Genomic DNA, 20251 nt, shown 5'->3' with positions numbered 1-20251 from the left:
CCCTGGGGCTATTGTAGACAGCATTCAGGTCTGCCGTGGTGTAGGCAATATTGCTTTGCTTAAGACAGAGGAGTTTGCACCAGTAAAATACCTTTAAAACAGAATAATTGGTGGCCAGTGAGACAACATTTGTAAGATACTTTTCTTTTTTTCAGATGGGTATGGTTGGGTTCACCCCAGCTGGGTATCAAGCGCCCACCAAAACTTCTTTATGACTCCTCTCCTCAGCTAGACAGGGGAGAGGAAATGTAGTGAAAACCTTTTGGGTCAAGAAAAGGACAGGGTGTTCTGCTGGGTGCTTTGTGAAACAAAAATACCAATGGCCCATCTCTCTCCAAGTACTTTTTTGGTCAGGAACATCAAATGCTGTTGAAATTCATTAACTGTTCATGGGCTGGGAAAGTTTTTATCTTTGGGAATATATATTTTTCCATGACAGGAAAAGGATAATAAATACATGCTTTGTGCTGATAGATTCTCTTAGTGAAACACAGCTATAAAGAACAAATTTTCAGCTGCCCTGTAATAAACGTGCGTACCAGTCAAAAATAAGGTCTGCTGAGTTTGTACCTCAGAACAAAGATAATTTAGAACCATTAAGGAGCTTAAATAACGATCTTGGAATCATAACAAAAGTCTTGAAAATACAGACACAGGACCATGAGGGGCCCTAAGAACATAAGCACAAATGATCAGTCTGTATGCAACATGGAGAGAAACTTGTTTTAGGGTATAATCAGAAATATTGTTTGGCTGTGCTGACTGAAGTGGCAGTAGTGAAACTGAGGTGTATATCCTGAACAGTGTTGAAAGCAGGAATCTCCTGCTAGAAGAATCTGGATATTCTGAAAAATGGTAAGGAAAATCAGCAAATGTCTGTAAATTCTTTGGCAAGTACTGTATGCAGGGTTCAGGTAACTTAATCATAAATAGAATTGTGCATCAACCTGTGGAAATTGACTATAACTCATTATACAGGCATCTTTGGATTGTTTTTGCAAGTCTGCAAGACAAATTGCTGAGTTAACTGTTTCTATACTTCAGAAAAGAGCATGCAGAATTGATCACTGTGATATCCTCTGCTGTACTGATGTACACACAAGTATCATTACAAAAAAAATTCTACCCAGGTGTTTGGTTAAGGTTTGGTTAAGTATGCTTTGATCAATTTCTTTAGTTATATGCCTTTGAAAACTGGATATTAAACGTGAATGCAACAGTACTTTGGGAAGGGCTTCAAAATTTCAGTCTGTATTCACAGTCATAGACATATTTTTCTCTCTGCATTTGGAAATAATGCCCTCTTAATACAGCCTCTGTAGCAAATCCTGCTATCTGTTCAGTTGATCACGCATTATGATTTGGTTTATCCTTTCAAGTGGGTTAGAATAAATGAGATTTTCCATAGCTGGATTCCTAAATTGCCTTAAGCTGAACTTGGCTATTGATGATGCTGTGGAAATGGTGAAAGTTGCACGGCACCATTCATCAGTACACTGGGAAAGTAACATCTGAAAGGATGGGAATGAGGTAAATATTATCTATTAAGAAAAACAAAAACAACAAAAAAGGCAGCAAAACCCAAAGGGTTACATTATTTACTCTTACATTATTTACCAGTTACATTATTTACCAGTGTTACAAAAACGTAAAAAATACCAAAAATAGTGGTTCATTTTCTGTGTGGAAGAATAGCAGGGATGCTCTAAGAATTGGAGACAATGTATTTGATTTCCTCTTAAAGTACAGAAAATACACGATTAGCCATATCAGAAGAAACCAGACTGTGTGAGGTTGACATCGGCCAGCTGCCAGACTATCAAGTTGCCACTGTTTCACTTTGTGACAAAACAAGTGTTGGGAGGAACAAAAGGAGAGAAAAAAAGGAAGAAAATAAGAATTTTTAGCATATGCTGTAGAAGAGAGGAGAAAAAGAAAGAAATCATAGTAATAATTTATCCAGACCTGGAAAGGATGGCCGAAATATTCTTACTGCTTTGTTCGTGGTGTGGTTCCTACACTAGGCTGCTGGAGCATCTGCCTTGCTGCTCTTTCAATTTTTAATGCAAAATACAAACTCAATTTTTAGCTTCAGAAAGACATTTTATCAAAAAACCTAAAGACTTCTGTGTTTCAAAGGATCTGCTGGGAACTCATCAGGTCTGAGCTTCCATGTTGGAAGTGGCAGATGACACCTTAGAGCCATGGACAAACTGGGCCTCACAGAGCTGTGGCCCTGTGTGCTCCTGCCTGGCTCCTGGAGATAAAGCAGAAAGAGAACGAGCAGAAATGCTATGCAAATAAGTGTTTGTCTAAGTGCCGATATAATTTGGGGTGGGTCATTAGCTACAGTGCTTATGTGGAAGAACTCAGGCCTGTAACACATTAATCTCTGCTGCTTTAATCCACAGCTGTTTCTGAGCCTGCTGCAGCTCTGGTGTCATGGGCAAACTGGACTCGAGGTACATGGAAGCAGTACAAATAAGGATCACTGTCCTGTGAACAAACAGTACAGAAAGAAGTGAAGTTGAAGAAGTGTTCCTAGTAAAACACAGAGGCCTCAGGTTGTGAAATAACAGATCCTTACAGATTCTTTTGAAATGTTATACATGTAGCACTAGTAGCTGGTATAAATTTCTTTTACTGGCCTCTTTGGTGCACAGGCAGGCAGGCTGAGATTATACCCAAGATTTAGGTATTATTTGGTATAGATCTAGGAATTATAGAAGGGCCAGGTGTAAATTTTAGAGTTTGACTTTGGTTTGGCAATCTCCCTGCCTGAAGCTTCACAGGCTGAAATGTTTACAGAGTTATATCAGACAACAGCAGTGAATCTTAAAATATCAAAGAAAAATTAGCCAAAATACTCTTAGGTATTTGGGTCTTAATTCTTTCGGTGTTATGGGAAGTGGTCTGTATCATAATTTTATCAAGATCACAAATTATAAATGCATTTCACCTATTGGCATTTGACTGCTGTGTGGAACTGAAACTTTAAGTCTTATTAGAAGTTAATCAGCAAAAGACTACTATCTAGCCCCATTTTTATTTATTTGTAGTGGTTTGAAGATTTTTTTTTGTTTTGTTCTTTCACTTCTTCCTTCTCCAATTAACTTTCAGTGTTTACTTGCAAATTTGAGAAACCAAAATATTTTGTCATTAATTCCTCTGTAATTCCTCTTTTGCAAATTTCTCATCTATATCAGGTTCTAGTACTTGTGTTTCCCTTTCAGTCTAACATACTGCAAGGAATGTGTTTTCAATCAAACTGTGCATGCGCTTAATCCCTACATTTTTGTTAGTGAAGGGCATTAATTTTTTTCCAGCCTGAACTCCTTCTCGTTGATGAACAGCCTTTGCTCCTTAAGAGCTTTTGTACCTTTCATCTATAGACCAGGTGAAATGCTGCATTTCTTCATTTCTGAACAGATTCCCTTTAAGAGCATTCTCTCTTCACAAAGAAATGAATAGCTCTTTGCAGAATGATATGGGGTTAGTCTCAATTTGAAGAGAGTGAGAAACAAAGCAGTCTTCTCAATGAATGCTTTCCTACTACATATGGCTAATTAAAATCCATTATTGCTTCCTGCTTTCCAAAAAGCAGTTGAGATATGGATTATTGGTGGCTTGTGGACAAAGCCTGAAGAAGATCACATTGTAAAGCAGTGAACAATGGTAATGTATCAGTGATCAGTATATTTGAACTGAGTGACCAAAATACTGTGAAGCAAAAGTGAATAAATTTTTATGGCACACACCCATGGTTGGTGTGAATATCCAAACATGATTTTTAAAGGTTTTGATCCTTCTGAAGATATGAACAATACCTTCAGAAGGATTTGAGTACATATGTGAATTTGAATGCTTACACAAGGAATTGGATGGCAGGAATTGAGTGCTGCCCCAAACTTTGAAGCAAGTATGTTTCTGTAAGCTGGTTTCCAAGAATTACTATCTGTTGTAGTGCTATTGGAATGACAATATCTAAGCAAATGTATAGAGTTGGAACTTCCAGTAGATTTATTTTTTCTCCTTGAAAAACCTGGAATTATTTGAGCTCTCCATTTTGTAAGAAGGTGTTCAGATTTTGAAGGTTTTTTTGTAAGATTTGAACTTGCTAGGCTGACATGGATATGGGAAAAGACATGCTAGTTCAAAATTGATCACTCTTGCTTGAAAATTTGCTCTTGGTATAGTTACCACCACTTTCAGAACAGCCAGACTGGGAGGGTAGGAAGAGCTTGATCTTGGGTAAGGCAAGGAGAGTTTTCTAAATATTGGCCCTGTGTTTATAGAGAGCTTTCACTGTAAGATATTTCAAAAGAACTGCCTCAGGTCAATACACTTTACTTCTTAAAAAATGGGTTCTGTCAAGAAATTTATGGTTGTGCAAACATAGAAAGGCATTGCACAGAAAACACTATTCTACTGTAGGGTAAGAGCTCATGTACCCCTAGGGGCTGATTGTTGTTCCAGGCAGATGATGCTTACATATCCATCGAAAGTGCAATTTTAAATTCAGATGGTCTCTGTTGTGCTCTGATTATTTTATGAAGGGCCTTGCTTTCCAGCTTCACGCTGGCATACTAATTTGATAGTTATTTCTTTTCTAATTTCTTAGTCTCAGACCTAATCTTTATGCTCCTTCTAATTGTTTTTTATTATTACATTTACTGTTTTAAGCTCTGGTTTCTCTCTGTACCTTAAGTAGCTTGCTGCCAGTGCATCTTTGCTACACCACTGTGCATGCAGTGTTCACTGCCTGTATTTGCATAATGAGCTAATCTTTGTTGGCTGATTACTTTATGGAAAGAATTGAACTTTTAACTGATAATAATTGCAATCTATGAAACTGCACAGTCACCTCACAAATGATCAAAGTATGTTTGCTCAAAGCTCTGCTGAAATTGATGAGCTCTCACTCTACATATTAATACCCAGCTGGAAACTTTACCTTACATTCAGCTCTATCAGAACAAAAAACTGGGATCTTACTAGGTCAGTTGCTCTGGAGTTAATAAAAGCAAGATATTTCTAAAAAAATTCCCAATACTACCCAATAGGTAATGATGTATCTTAATGTGATGCTAGTTTGAGGCCAACAGAGAAAAGCAGGGACTCTTCCAAGTTATAGTTTTAAACTGAGTGCTTTGGCTTGTGCACTGAGTTTACAATGCTAAAATTATATTTGCAAACAGAACATACAAAGCTTTAATTTCTTCAGACAGATTAAATATGTCTGAAGCTACATATTAACTTACCCATCATATCTAGCCTAAATTCCTTAATTTACCTTTTTTGTGTAAAAGATTTTGTAAGTATTAGCATTGCTTTCTCTATTCACAGATGAAACTTTTGAGGTAGAATTTGCAAATAATATAATCTTAGTGAATTTGTCATCAGGATTAAATAAAACCAAAATGTGTCAACATTGGCCTTTACTATATGGCCAGTGAAGTACAGTTGAATGTTTTGCTACAGTGATAATGTGCAGTTATGTCCCTTTGTCTTTGTGAGCAGCACAAAGACCAAGGGACATAACTTTTTGTCAATGTTTTTTTCATAAGCACAAACCATGAAATTGCTACTGTATTTCAAGGAATTCTTCATATATTCTGTCCCATGACCTCAATTTTTTTGAAATTCCAACAGAAACTGCTGGTACAAATACAAAGGAAAAGGCTCTTTCCTGAAGATCTTGCATGAGCTAAGGTGGAGAGGAACCAAGCATTCTTCTCCATATTGTACAGCTCTGGATTTGCAGCATGGAGAACTTGATTTGCATGCCACTACCCATGAGGAGAGATGTGTAATGACGAGCTAAGCACAACCCTTTCATGGCAAAAGACATTTGAAGACGTATATGTGGAGTTCTCCATACTGCTCATACTTTTAAGTAACACTCAGAGTATTCAATTTATCACAAGCTTTCAGACAGATTTCTGTTAGGACCTGTGGCAACTTTTAAAGTGTAGCAAGTTGAACAAACCCTTGTGTGAAGAGGCTGTGGTTAATGTCAGAGAGGCTGGAGAAAAGGCTGAAAGAGGCTGAAAAAAAAAACCTTGGCTGATCCAAAACTGCATTGTGAGAGTCCAAAATCAGAGTTGACTGTATTGTCATCAATCTGGAATTTGCAAGTAATTGTTCTAGTACCTCTTTGCAGTTTGTACCCCAAAGTACCCCTAAGATGAGTTTATCTTCTACCCTTGCAGTTGTTGTGTAACTTCACTGTTGTTTTTTAAAAAGCTGTAGGTGACATGGGTATACAAGAGCCTTAGGGATAGACTGGTAGCTGTGGTGTATAGTGGAGGAAAAGGACAGTTCAATCAGCAAGCCGAAATAAAAACTATGTGCCAAAGAAAAGGTGCTGTGAGTCTTGCCAGGGTTTTTCCTGAAGAAAGACTCTTGTTTTATTATAGGTGCTGAGCTTGTTTTCTTAGTGTCTGGTGTGACTGTATAATGCTGAATTGGTATCCCTATTTGTCCATTTAGCCCAGAAATTAGTTTTTTTCACCTTTAAAACTAGATCTGAGAGCGAAGAGGGGAAGAAGGAGAAGTAGTGGAATGTCTGAGGTGGTTGTATTCAAAAACACAGAGATGGAGACCTTCAGCTTTCCTTCTCACAGACTCTGTTTTCTGCAGCATGGATGAACAGTGGGAGAAAGCTCTCCTCTGCTTTTTAGTTAGTTTTTGTTAGCTAGCTGAGGCACAGAAGTTCCCTGGACTGTGGCTTTTCATTTTCTTGTAACTGTTCAAACCACCTCTGGATGGAAAACACAGACAACACTCAGAGAAGTTCCATTGTTTAATATTACTCATTTTTCCTTGTTTTGTGAGTATTTTACTTGTTAAATAAACAGGGATTTTTTCCAGTTTTCTCTAAGGATATTTTTGTCTCCGAAACTGGGTGGGCGGAGGGGCTGCTTGAATTTGCTTTCTAGAGGAACTCCTTCAGAGATTTCCTCCCTAAATTTGCCCTAAACCAGGACACTTAGTTAGAATCATAAATAACATTTGGGTTTCTTCCAAGTTTCTGGTCCATTTTTATCTTCTGAAAGGGTCATTTGGAAGACCAGTTCTGACATTTACCTCCTCTGTTCTTCAAAGTCAAGTCAAACTGGCTGCTCACAATCCAGACCGTAATGTACCATACAGAATGTTAATGTATTTCTTTAAACCTTTAAAACTTCTTCAGTGGCTGAAATTTATAGGAGAAATAAGTTCATATTGGGAGAAACAAACTATTCTTACTTTGGGATTTTGACGCTTTCATCTTCTCTACTGTAACAAACAACAGTTTAGTGCTTGTGACACGAGTGGAGGAGACATTTTTCCATGTGCACACTATTATTCATGTTACAGGTTCACCTTGCAACCCTGATGGGGCTTCCACACCCCATCTGAGCATCTAGAAAACAACCCTCACAAAATAAAATTATATACTTCTGCTGTTTTAATTATATAAAGCAGCTAGTGGAAACATCTGATAGGAATCAGTGGTGCAAGCAGTGAGACTACTAATTGCTCAGGCAGGGATTACAGAAGGTAGCAGTTTATTAAGATTGTTTTAGCTGCCTGAAACAGCATGTTCCAGGAGTTCTGTATTACCATTTTTCTATAATGAACATTATGTTTTAAATAGTTCCCTGCAATTTTGGGGGGCAGTGCTGATGGTGAGATGGACTAATTTTTTTAATGAGAGACACTTACAAGGATTTGCCACTCTGAAAATAATCACTGTGCTTTTGGAAAATATTTGATGAAATCTGTTGTCAAAATTCTGTTGAGGCAAAGTGCCTCATTATTATTCACCAGAGAGGATGAGTAGCTGACTCGGGGTGGAAGATATCCCTTTTTTCCTTGGCACAGTGTGTTAGTTAGTTGCATGATGTTGTCCATAGCTGTGTGAAACAGCTGGCACCAAGAATAGCCAGAGTGGTAGCTGCAGCAGTGTTGCAGAAAAAAACCAGAACAATGGTTGTTAAACACTGCACTGAAAATTCTCCCACTTCTTCAGCTCAGGATGTTCTGGAAGCTTCAAGTCAACTGCATGTTGAAGGTCAAGGCAATTATTCAGAATATAAAATTAGTTTCCCTAAGGGAAAAAGTTGCATGGCTCCAAGTGACTTGGCTGAAAATTCATCAAATTTAATTTTCATGGGAGTCCGAAAGGCTTGGGATATCTAGAGACCATGGTTTCCTCTCATTTCCAGATTCTGTAAAAAATTAATTTCCTACAAATATCTGAATGACTCCAAAGTGATTTAGACAGATGGTCTAACTGGCTTCATGGGTCTATAGTTTCCCTCAGAAGGAATTCCTTGCCAAAATTGTATTTGTTCCAAACTTTGGTTTCCTATTTTCTAGCAGGAAGCTTTTCTCTGCTGATTTAGAGCTAGAGGAAAATGGCAGTGTAACCAAACACCCTCCTGGATCAACATGGGAAATAAGCTTTTTTGGAGAAGAAATCTTTGCCTAGAAAATCCATTACAGAAATTGTGACAGTATACACATTATGGCATTGTTTACAACAGTGGGTTTTACAAATCAAGAAAAGTTGTATCTGAAAAAACTACTCGTAAATATGCCTTCTAAATGAAAATAGTGTGGCAATAGCCTGGATAACTAAAAAAAAAAAAATCCTGTCTAAGCCATCAAAAATTTTGAGGAGACGGAAGCTTAATTGGATTGTTGTGCTTGTGAATGCCTGTGTTAAAACTAAAGCAGCATTTTAAAAGCTGAGTCAAATTTTAAAGTTAATTCCCACAACATGGATGAATCTCATTCCATGACAGGCTTTCAGTTAGAGCAGAGAAAATACCAAGAGCAGATGAAATCTTTTGAGAGAGTACACACTAATTTAAATGGTTACTTTCCCTTGGAGTTTTTATTCCTGTGGTGTTTGTTTTCTTAAAAATGTGCTCCAAAAAAGCTTTCTTTCTTCATTCATCATTTTAAGTGAATTTCATGTATTCTCCTTGTCTTGTTCTATTTCTGAACAGGAAACTGACCATATGAAATATTAGTCAGGTGTCAGTTCCTGATTTAACACCATCTAAACTAATTTTTCAAACCATGTTGAAACCTCCCTATGCACCACTGCTCTGTATAGTATGCTTTAAGGCCTTCTGTTTTTTGTGATGAAACAGAATCCAGCAACATTATGCTCTGGAGCTGTGGGGATTTTTTAATTTACTGGTGTTTTGGTGTCAAAGGAACAGGGAAGATATTTTTTCCCTATACACTGATGAGTATACAAAACTTTTTGAATCAGTTCTTGCTAGGTGAAGTAGTAAAACTGGTAACTTAGTCATGATCTGAAATGTAAAGAATTGTTCTCCTTTAGCTTAGATGTTGAATAAAAATGAACTCTAAAAAGACAGGATCTGTCTAAATGGAAATCTCATTTTAAATTACTGGAAACTGCCTTAAGTAATCTAGCTTGGAAGAGTCATATCTCTGTCTACTTATGTATGATCAGTTAATAAACAAAATGCCAGAAGAAGTGTCATAAATATAGCCCATAGACTTGCAGAAACAGTACAAACACTGCAGCTCTCGAAATGACTTCCTTGTGGGAAATAAATGATAGTTACTTCTCCTGGCACAAATACACTGTTACATTTCGAACTAGTTTTTAATTTTTATCTGCTCAAATTAGGTAAAAATTTATCTTCTGTTCTAGTCCAATGTGATATATAGGTAGATATTATAATTTGAGAGGGAAAATGTATGCTGAAATTACCACCTATTCTTGAATCTATGGACAATTGCTATGGATTTGCTAAAAAGCATTTTAAGACAACACAAAATGGTTTAGAAAAGCAGAGACTTTTTATCTGTTGTCCTAGTGATTGAGCTGTACCTATTAAAACACTCAAACCCAGACTTTTGAGTCCAACTATTTACCACTGATATATTTTTTTTCCTACCACATCTAAAATATTTTATTTCAAAGTTGCTTTCACTGTCAGTATTTCTCTTGTTGTGTGAACATTATATATTGTAATGGAGAAACTTTCTACCTGCAGAACTGTCATTAAAAAAAAAATAAATTGGCAGAGATGACGAGTTGGAAAGTATTTTTGGATATTACTGGTTTTTATCCCAAAAGGCTGGCTCATGCTGCAGAGACTAAAGGAGGTAGTTTGGACATGACATATCTTTTAGAAACAATGCAGACATTTCTATCCAGCATGGCATCCCAGCTGATGGTCAGAGGAATAGGACAGACAGGCAGATGCAGCAGAGCTCAGTTTCCTCCAGTAGGAGCCTGGGTCACGACTGCTGACAGCATATTTGGGAAGATCATGTCTTCCTACTACCGCCTCCTCAGATTTCCAAGTTGAGGATTTATTTAGTGTCTTGTTTTGGGGGTTTTGCACCATTATGTTTATTTTAAATTAAGTTTAGTTACACATTTTAGGTACAAGGAAGGAAATACTTCTTATCCTTTAGTGCTTGGGTTGTCACTGGGGATTGGGAACAATGAGACAGCTGAAAACAAAAGAGAGAAAAAGCCTGACAGAGGTAAATACAATCATGATGGAAAGCAAGGAAGAAGCATCTGGAGGAGGAAACCAGAAAAATACAAATAGATTTTGAGATAGAAACTGTCTACATCTCAGTAGAATAGCTCCCTGAAAGAAAATAGGGAACTGAAAGGAGAAATTTGTATATATATTCCAGCAAAGCTGTATAAGGCAGTCTTCAGACTCAAGGTAATACAGCGTGTGAGCATGTCTTCAGGTATCTGTTGCTAAAATGGTCATTTGTTTTCACACTGTTATTGATTTAAAGAAGATGCCATTGGTTTCCTCATCACTTCAAGCTTTATTTCAGTCTACTTGTAATAGGTGTCAAGGTCCTGTTTCTGTCATAGGGCACAATGGAATTTTAAATTATTACCAGGTATTAAGATTTAGCATTTATGTAAGATTTTCATGCATTAACTATTTTATGGATGTGCTCTAATTAATCATCTCAGCATATACACACTGTATGAAAATGCAGCTGTTTTGCAGATGGCAAAACTGAAGTCGATTGAATTGCTGGAAATGCAAAAATTGCTTTTATCAGTAGCACTGCTTGGTAGTCAGGCTGTTTGCTTTCTGCTATTTGTATCTGCCTTTCCTTTCTGGTTATTGCATACTGGATCTCTTTGGATTAATTTGATGCAATAGTGATGAATGGTATTACTATTAAAGGTCAGCTCTGCAGTACCTCTCTCTCTTTTGTTGGGGGACAAGGAATACAAAATGACAGCTATTGATATGACAAGAGTTCCTAGGTTACTTATATATCTATCACAAAGGCCTATTTTCCTGAAAAATTTCTGCTGCTGCTAAAGGAACTGATGACTTACTTCATAATGGATATTTATCACCCATGGTCTGTCTAGAAATATGTATATATTAGTGTTCAAGTGTTATTCACCACCTGGATATTTGTTATTTGTTGTTTCTTGGTTTGAGATATATGCCTAAATAAGGTTATTTAAGAATAGAGAAACTGCTATTAAGGTTAAAAGAATATATACCATGTAAGTCATAGCATTCAATGGCCTCAGTGTCAGGCAAGCACTTGGTTCTATCAGTTCTTGTCATAACTCCTTTCTCATACTTGCCAGCCTCTTTTATTAATGTAGGTGAGCTAACACAGTTCACAAAATTGCAAAAGTTTTTAAAACATATCTTGGCTAGACAGGAAAAAAAACTAAACTTGTGAACTTATGAAATGCACAGTCAGGAAAGTAGAAATTAGTGGCAAAACCTTTGTCAATGTTCACTCTTAGGTTGCATATAATTTCAGAAATTTCACAGCAGGTTCTAATGTGTTTTATAATTTGAATTTGAGTATGGGCTCAGTTAGTGTATATATAACCATTTTATCTAGCAAAGTTGTTTTTCAGGAACTTTGCAGTAATCTTTAGTTTTTCTCCCAGGAATGTGCTAACAATATTTGATAAATTTAAATTCAACATTTGTGGTTTCCGTTGGACTTCCAAAACACTGTAACATTAATTTATAATCAAAATATTTTGAGATTATGGACATTCTGTAAAAAAGTTTTATTGTATGTGTTGACAAAACATAGTATTTTCCCCTCTTCTTTAGCCAAATAATAAAGATTCTAATTTCATTCACAACAAAGGTTAATAATGCTTTGTTACATAAAACTATTTATTTGGGTTTTTTTAAAGACAGGAATATCAAGTCTTTTTTCATTGCATGTATTCAAACATCCCATTTTCTCAATATTTCCACAAAGTTGGAACAGAGAGTTTGGTTTCCATTTATTGACTTTTCTTGCACATGAATACACAATAGCAGTTGTTTCTAAAGAAAAAAATCCCTTTGTCAGATCCAAGCAAAATTTGAAGGCTTTAGGACAGTGCTATAAGGAGATGACAAAGAGAGAATGAGTTGAGAACAGGGTCAAGGCTTTATAAGAAGAAACTTCAGCATCCTACAGGTGGCTGCCTTCTGCTAACTGAAAATGAGGCTGTGCACATAACCTGTCTGGTAAAATCGGGTTATCAAAAGTAGGCTATGTCTTATTGAAAAACTATATTCTGAAAACACTTCTTATTTATTTTACAGTATGTACATTTCAACAGCCTGGCTGATTTTAGGTGAGACTGAGGTATCAATCAGCATCCTTTTAAAGGATGTAAACACAACTGTAAAATAAAGTGCTTGTTTGCTTCATCTATGTGTTCTGTGTTCTTATATTTTTCATGTTTTTCAGCAGCATTGGTCTGTAGAGCTCCTCCAAGCTTTCCATGTACTCTAAATAATCACTCACTCGAAATCCATGCAGTGCTTCCTCCTGCACAGATACACAGAGAAAGCATTTATTAGCTAGGGAAAAAAATGTACAACTTCAATTTAATGAATTCCAAGCTTCTAAAGATAACTAATTTTTTTCTGATTGTCAGAGCCTGGCTGTTTAAAATAGATTTCATTATGTTTTATTTAGAAATACAGATTTGGCAATATCTGCTTCCAGGCAGTTCTTTTTTTTTTTCTAATTACACACTTGGTATCAGAGAATTTAATTTCACTGGGATGTTGTTTATCTAATTTCTGGAGAACATTTCATTGAAGATTTTTAAGGAAATGAAAGTAAGCTTTAAGAAGGGAAAGCCAGGTACTAAAATATTCTTTTGAAAGAAGACTCCTACACCAGCACATGGTATAAGTTTATGGTTGGCTTTTATATCCAGCTAGATTGTAAAGAAAAACAGGAGATGAGGATTTTTTTAAATCAATGATAAAACAATATTTTCATGAAGTGCTTAAATAAAACCAGAATAAACTGTTCTGCACTTCTAAAAGTGAATAATTCTTACTTATTCCAAAACACAGAGTAAAAGGAAGTGCCCTCAGAAAACAAACAGATAATGTTCCTGCTCATGGCTACTATATTGGAGGGATAAGGAGGATGCCCCACAGAACACAGGATACTGAAGAATGGTTAAGTGTAAAAAGGGTTAATTTGTTCCTGTTATGTACTCATCATCTACTAATCGTTATTACCACTGTTGGCAGCCTGTGCTGCAAAAAACTCTCTGGAGCCAGTCTCTGTGGACATAAGCTGTACCTCTGGTGTATTAACTGTGAATCTCTGCTAAGTAGAATTCTCCTGAGAACATCTACTCAGGCTTGGAAAACTGCACTTTGGCATCTGAACAGGAATTCAAAATAGTCTTTATATTTCTTCTCCTCTACACAGAAGCAAAGCAAAAGTAAGATTTTAGCTTCCAAGTTGCTCCTTATGCACTGTGAGAAAGCTGACTACAGTGGAATATAAAACTATATATATACACACACATATATCTGGAATTACATGGCATGTAGTGACAGAACAAGGGGAACGGCTTCAGACTCAAAGAGGGTAGGTTTAGATTTGGTGTGAGGAAGAGCTTTACTGTGAGGATGCTGAGGCACTGAAATGAAGTTGTGGTAGTATTCAAGGCCAGGCTCAATGGTGTAGTGGAAGATGGATTAGAACTAGATGATGTTTAAGGTTCCTTCCAACCCAAACCATTCTACAGTTAAATTGTTTTTTTTTGTTTCAATTAATTAAGACTTATCAATAGCAGGAGTTCAAGTTAAGTATGCTCATTTTTTCTGCACTGGTCACTCAATAAATTGCAGATGTTCCAGTACTGCATTAATTTACATTCTTTTCTCATTAATTAAACAGTACCACGCCAAATCTTTAGTCTGTTTATACTGCATGTGGCAATGTACAATTTCTTTCTTTTGTATTTTACATATTCAATCCAACAATGCCATCAAGATTCAGCTTTTAAGACACTTTGTCCAAAACCAGGGAAAACAAAACAATACAGTCATTAGACTGTGTAGCAAACATTTTCAAGGAAGCTGATTGGGCTGAGATACTTTTCCATATTTAACCACATGTTAGTTGGAGGCAAACTAGTCAGAAAACTATTATTCTTGAGACAGACTAAGATGCAGATATCTAGTTTGCAAAAAAATTTTGACAGGTGAAAAAAAACTAGCAAAAAAGACAAAAATATCCCTGTAAAGAAGAGTAAGATACCGTATCAATTTATGACTGCAGCTACAGTTATGCACCCTGCAAAAAACCCCAAGCATAATTTATAATTGGGAAAGAATATGAAATTGCGAGGCTGGTTGCATGGTAATTGGCATTTCTTCAAACTACCACCTTGATCAGCTTTGTGCCACATCTCTACAAGCTTCAGCAAGAGACAACTGTGCAAACCCACCTTTCTGGAGAGCATCTCGTTCAGTGAGATTGTGCCCACATATACAGAACTGAGTCAAATGCTCTCCCAAGTTAATGCGCCTATTTTCTTTGCTCATGAATGAAATTGCTCAGTAAAAAATGCAGGAAAACTAGTTTCTGGAAAATACTATACACAATTTTCTGCTAGGGAAGAAATAAAATTAAAGTACTATTTCACTTGTTTAAAATGACTAATTGAAATTCAGAAAAAGTTTCAGATTAAGTAATGTATATATCCTGAGAATTCAGAGCTTTGTTTCTCCTCAGTTGAAAAATTAGGAAACCCTTACTTTCAGAAAAACCTGAAGATCTCGGGCTTCTGCGTGCTTCAGGATGTCTTGCTGTAGGTGTCTGAACAGAGAAATACATACATATATCTGATAATCAGGACCAAGGAAAATACATATGGCAATGTAGTGACAGATCTCACTCCAATCCATGTAATTCCAGAAACACTGAGTTATCCATTGCAGACAGATCTAGATGAGAATAAAATGACATATCATTAAATAATTCTATACATTCAGTCATAATTAATCAGCTTTATCTCTTTTCTATACTACAGAACCTTTTCTCTGTAACATTACCCCAAGCTATGAAAATAAAGGGATAAAGTACAAAAGATGCCAAGATTCATTTTTAACGCACAGCCTTTGAACAGACTCCTAGTGAGTTAGACTAAACATTACAGCCTGTATCCATGCAGCTCACTTGTATGAATGTATTCCAGCGCCTCCTGAGGTTGAGACTCAAAGCCCAATGAAAAAGTGATTTTTTTCAAGATTTTGTTTTAAATGTGTCCTAAAGGGTAATGACAGTGATGAAGACATGTTCAACATGGGTTTTCCTTTCAATTAAAGTAGTTATATGCATTATAAATGAACATTAGGTCCTCCCCTAAAATACATTTTCATTTAATGAAGTGAGTATGAACACAGTGACTCCTTTGCCCTGATCTAAATTACAATGTATTAAGAGGTATAATGAACATTTCATTTGGTTCTAGACCACAAATCTTCTGCTAATCATTCCTTAAAGTGTTTAAAAATATGCAGCAGAATTACCACAATTCCAATTAGATGACAACCACAGTCTGGCAGTAAATCTGTTTGGAGGTATTTATTGAGGCACACAATCACTTAAATATATCAGAATTGTTTCTACAGTTCAGAGTTTGTTTTTAATGCTGCAGTAAAACTGCAGTGTCACAGAGAAGATACAGTGGTACCCACAAGTGGTATTTCAGTAGCTCATTAAATAAATGAAAAAAAATCATTATTAGCAGTTTAGAACAGTATCTAGTGTACTACTGAGTGCACACAATTTAAAAAATGAAATAGTATAACTTGCACAAGAATAGCTGAAGGAGTGACTGTCCCCTTGTATTTTCTTCATCCTAAAACGGGAACCTTATTGCAAGCACCTTATTCCTATGCTGAGATAAATTCCTTCATCTGCCACTCTTTTCTCATGAAAAAACCAAACCCCAAGATGGCTACTTTAAGCAATGTTTGTACCACACTGGCATCTGCCCCATTAGAGAGTCTCTTTATCTGCAAATCTTGCACCAAAAAGGAATTTTGAAGGCATAGGATGAAAAATATTTTTCTTGCCTTGGCACAGCAATACACTTTCTCATTCTGGCAAGATGTCCTTTGCATGGACAATCTAACTCACTGCACAGAGTTCTTTACCCTTCATCATGATTGCAATCTTTACAAACAATACTTCATCCATAGCTTTCAATACAACCAAACAATTGTTGTAAGTAGGCAAAATGAAAGCTGGTGTTATAGATAATTATTCTGCTATTGTAACACTTCTTTAATATGAAAGAACAGTGTGATACCTGATTGCAATAGTTATAGTAGCTCATAAAAAATTATTTTTTCTCTAATATCACAGGAACTGCTTCCTAGTATATAATTACTGCAAATTACCCATTTCTCTCCTATGGAAGATTTAGATAATTATTCCGGGGAATAAGGTATTTTGTTTAAATGCTAAATCTAAGGATTTATTATATATTATTTTTATCATTTTTTCCTCATGAACATGTAATAAAAGGTCATAAGCTCCCATACACTGGTATTATTCTATGAGTCAGTCACTTTCTATTTTCAGATACTCAGATAAGTCGCTATGTGTTTTTATCTCTTACCCTCAGTTTTATAACCACACAAGTGCCATTTAGAAAAAAAATGGCCAGTAGTTCCTCAGTGTTCTTGATTTTGCAGATTTAAGTCAATAGGTTGATGATCATTTAATAGACTTTGATTGGTTACCTGGGATGGAGTGAAACCAGACAGGCGGAAGGCTGAACAGACAAGGGGCAACTCAGCTTTCAGCAACATTTCAATGTGGTGAGCACTGCAAAAATAGACTGGATGGATGCCATATTCCACTGTTGTAACAGGCAGGTGCATCTGGTTAACAACAACACCACCATCATCATCATCAACAATGAAATTGAGGAACAGGATTACAGACTACAGAAATGTGTTGGTTTTTAATGCCTTGCTGAGAACAATATATAAAAATATACCCTTTATATGTGTAAGCTAAGTAATTCTGATTATTTTAGAGACAGGAAACAGGATAAACAAAATAGGTTGCACTTCCATCAAGAAAAACATGTGGGTAACTAAAGTGTTAATGAATATATCCTGATTGTTACTGTGCATTAGTAGTCTAGCTCCTTATTGTATACAGGGTTTAATTGTCAAAATAGGGATGGAGAAACTGTTGTTCTATTTTAAACAGGAGAATAGAAATTAAAAAAAAAAAGATTGATTTCTGCTGAATATTTTTCCTTCACTTTGTGGTGGAGTAAAACTTCATGGTATTTCAACTTATTTTTTGTGTGCACATATCTTTGCATATGTGTGGAGGCTGTGAGCGAAATTCTATTATGTACCACAAAAGGAGCAGAGGTTTTATCACTATGGAAGGCTCTGGATATCAATGCCCAGTTCCAGCTAATGAATCCTTGGCAGCAGTGGTTTTTCAGCACTAGCAAAGTGAAGCAAATTTCAGCACAAATTTCATTATGTTGGAACAACCTCAGGCCAGACTCAGTGCTGAATGGACCGATATCATTACCCCTCCTAGTGACAAGACAGATCACTTGGTATTGCTACAGAAGCTTCCATGGAGAAGAAACACAGAATCTAATCTGTGCTTTTTGTATCTCAGATTTCTCTGGAAGTCTCTACTACAGTTTAGAGTTTATGTTCAAAACATGACAATGTACAAAGGGTTTCATTTTAAATAGCTGAAAACTCCAATAATGAAAGATAGAAATGATGCTTCCTATATTACAACCTCAATCCAGATACTGACAATTTAAAATTGTCAATCATACAGTATTTGTGCAGTAATAATTTTTAAAAGTTACTGAATATACTCAAATGTATTAAGTAAATTTCAAAACTGTCACTAAAAAAACCCCAAAAATCAGATTGACAGACTTGCTCTCTTACTGGAATCTGATAATTAAAAAAAAAAAAGGTCATTCAGCAGTATCACTGACTTCACACAGAATTTAGTGCCACTAACAAAGCTTGTTTTACTGCCAGCTTTAAAATTCATTAACATTGTCTTCACTGCACCTGCTACTTCTCTCCTTTTAAACAAAAATTTGAGCAAATATCAGATCTACATTTTTCCATTAATTTTTCAGGGTCACATATTTAGCTAGTGGGGCTTAGGGATAATATAATGCATTAGAAAACTAAACAAACAAACAAAAAAATTGCCATGAAAAAAAATACTAAGGAGGTTAATAAACTCTCATTTTTAAACTTTCAAAGGAGCATTTCAGAAAGAAACAGGTTATAAATTCTTACAGATAAATGCAGTCTTGGTAGCCAGAGAAATGCTGAAGCAAGAAGACATGAAAATTGCTGAAGAAACATCAGTGTCCTCTCCCTGTCCCCTGACATTATGAGGAAGACAGAAGATGCAAACCAGTCATAACCAGCATATTGCTCCTGCAAGCAGTCTGGACAGGAAGGTTAAGGAACTTGGGCAGAGATCTCCTCCTCACTCTCCTGCAGCAACCACAGCTCTCCTCCTTCCGAGGTCCTTGCACACAGAGCCAGGAGCTGGGTTGTTAGGCATGGCCAAGGGGAACAGAGCTGCACAGAAGGCAGCATCAAGGCACAGTTGTCTCTCAAACTGAATTAAGAGAAACAATTTAAGCTGTTTTCCCCATATACTAAAATTTTTCAGTCCATATGTAGTCAAGCTAAATCAGTAAAAGTAAACAAAAAAGCAAGTAAATGCAAAAAAATTCTGCACTAAAATGAGTGTGCTTGTAAAGTGCAAGAAAGGAGAAGAGTTGAGGAATAAAACAGGACTTAAAATTATTGGGGGGAAAAAAAAGTAAAAAGCCTTAAAAATGAGATTTAGCACATTCTGAGTCATACACCCGAAAGTATAATTTAATAGTGGTATGCAAATTTAACAGAGAATAATATAGCAAAGCTGCTTGAAAAGCTATTATCTGTTTTAATTTTTTTTACAGGAAGTTCCACGGTAGTTGCAAAAGAACCAAAAGTCTAACCACTGCTGTTGATCTGACTACACTTATCACACTTATCACTACATGGGCAGTATCATTAACAGTGCTGGTATTGTGGGAGTACCACAAATACTCACTAATGTTCAAAGGTGCATTGCTGCAGGCTCTTTATCACATTCAAAGATGTGATCCCACTCCAAAACAGTTGATGACAAAAGTGAATGTGATTTGCACTTCTAACAAAGTATGGGAACAAAAAGGTGAACATTTTCCTAAGTGCATTGGGAATGCATTTAACTTAATAAAATTTAAAAGTAAAAGTGCTCTTCTAATTTTCTTTTTCTTTCCATAAACATAACGCACCTACACCTCTATTAAAAGTACAAACCAGGAGTTCAAATTCCACTGAAATTTTTAGACAATGTAACTTATACCATCAGGAAAGGATACAAAGTGAAGATACCACAGTTCTTTGCTGTTGTTTCAGAAACTCCTCACAATTCTTTAACACAAAACACAGCCCATTTTCAGCATCTTCTTTTAGCAAGTTTAAGTATTTTCCATATCTATTTCATAAAGTGTAAAAAAAAAACCCTCTTTAATATTTTTTGAATTTCTAAAAAGGAAGAACTCATATTTAATAAACCTGTAAAAGTTAAGCTGTCATAAAGTTGTTCATCACTAAAACTATGCTGTAGATATACACATAGATCATTAAATAAAACTTGTGCTCTATCTAGAAAGGATACACAGCAAACACCTGCTGCTCATTGTTACAAATCCTCACCCAAATTCCCTTTAGTTCAGTTTTAGAGACAGTGCTGGGGATGAGCAAGTACTCCATCACACAAAACTCAGTTTCTTCACATACAATATTTAGAATTCGATGTAATTATTGTGTGTGTAATTATTATAACCAGAATTCAAACAATAATGCTAAAG

At 36.0% G+C, this 20251-nt stretch overlaps 1 protein-coding gene across 2 annotated transcripts in view; it reads right to left on the bottom strand.

The window, feature by feature from the left end:
• Positions 1-12169: 12169 nt before the first annotated feature.
• The window catches only part of TBC1D32 (TBC1 domain family member 32), a 74376-nt gene continuing 66294 nt past the window's right edge, over positions 12170-20251 (bottom strand). Inside the window, exons 30-34 of one of the 2 annotated variants that reach the window (XM_054279112.1) lie at positions 19760-19875; positions 18633-18787; positions 17070-17210; positions 15075-15263; positions 12170-12831 (exon numbers count right to left, since the gene is read on the bottom strand). In XM_054279112.1, coding sequence (XP_054135087.1) covers positions 12712-12831; positions 15075-15263; positions 17070-17210; positions 18633-18787; positions 19760-19875 — 721 coding nt within the window. In that variant the 3' untranslated portion in view covers positions 12170-12711. The remainder of the gene's footprint in view (positions 12832-15074; positions 15264-17069; positions 17211-18632; positions 18788-19759; positions 19876-20251) is intronic. The other variant, XM_054279113.1, reaches the window with a different exon arrangement.

The sequence above is a fragment of the Melozone crissalis genome, unplaced genomic scaffold (genome assembly GCF_028551555.1).
Source record: "Melozone crissalis strain CALT ecotype California unplaced genomic scaffold, PUWL_Pcris_2 ptg000027l_1, whole genome shotgun sequence".
In the NCBI taxonomy this organism is placed as follows: Eukaryota; Metazoa; Chordata; class Aves; order Passeriformes; family Passerellidae; genus Melozone; species Melozone crissalis.
The sequence above is the reverse complement of the archived record's forward strand: the minus strand, read 5'-3'. Positions and strand labels throughout refer to the sequence as shown.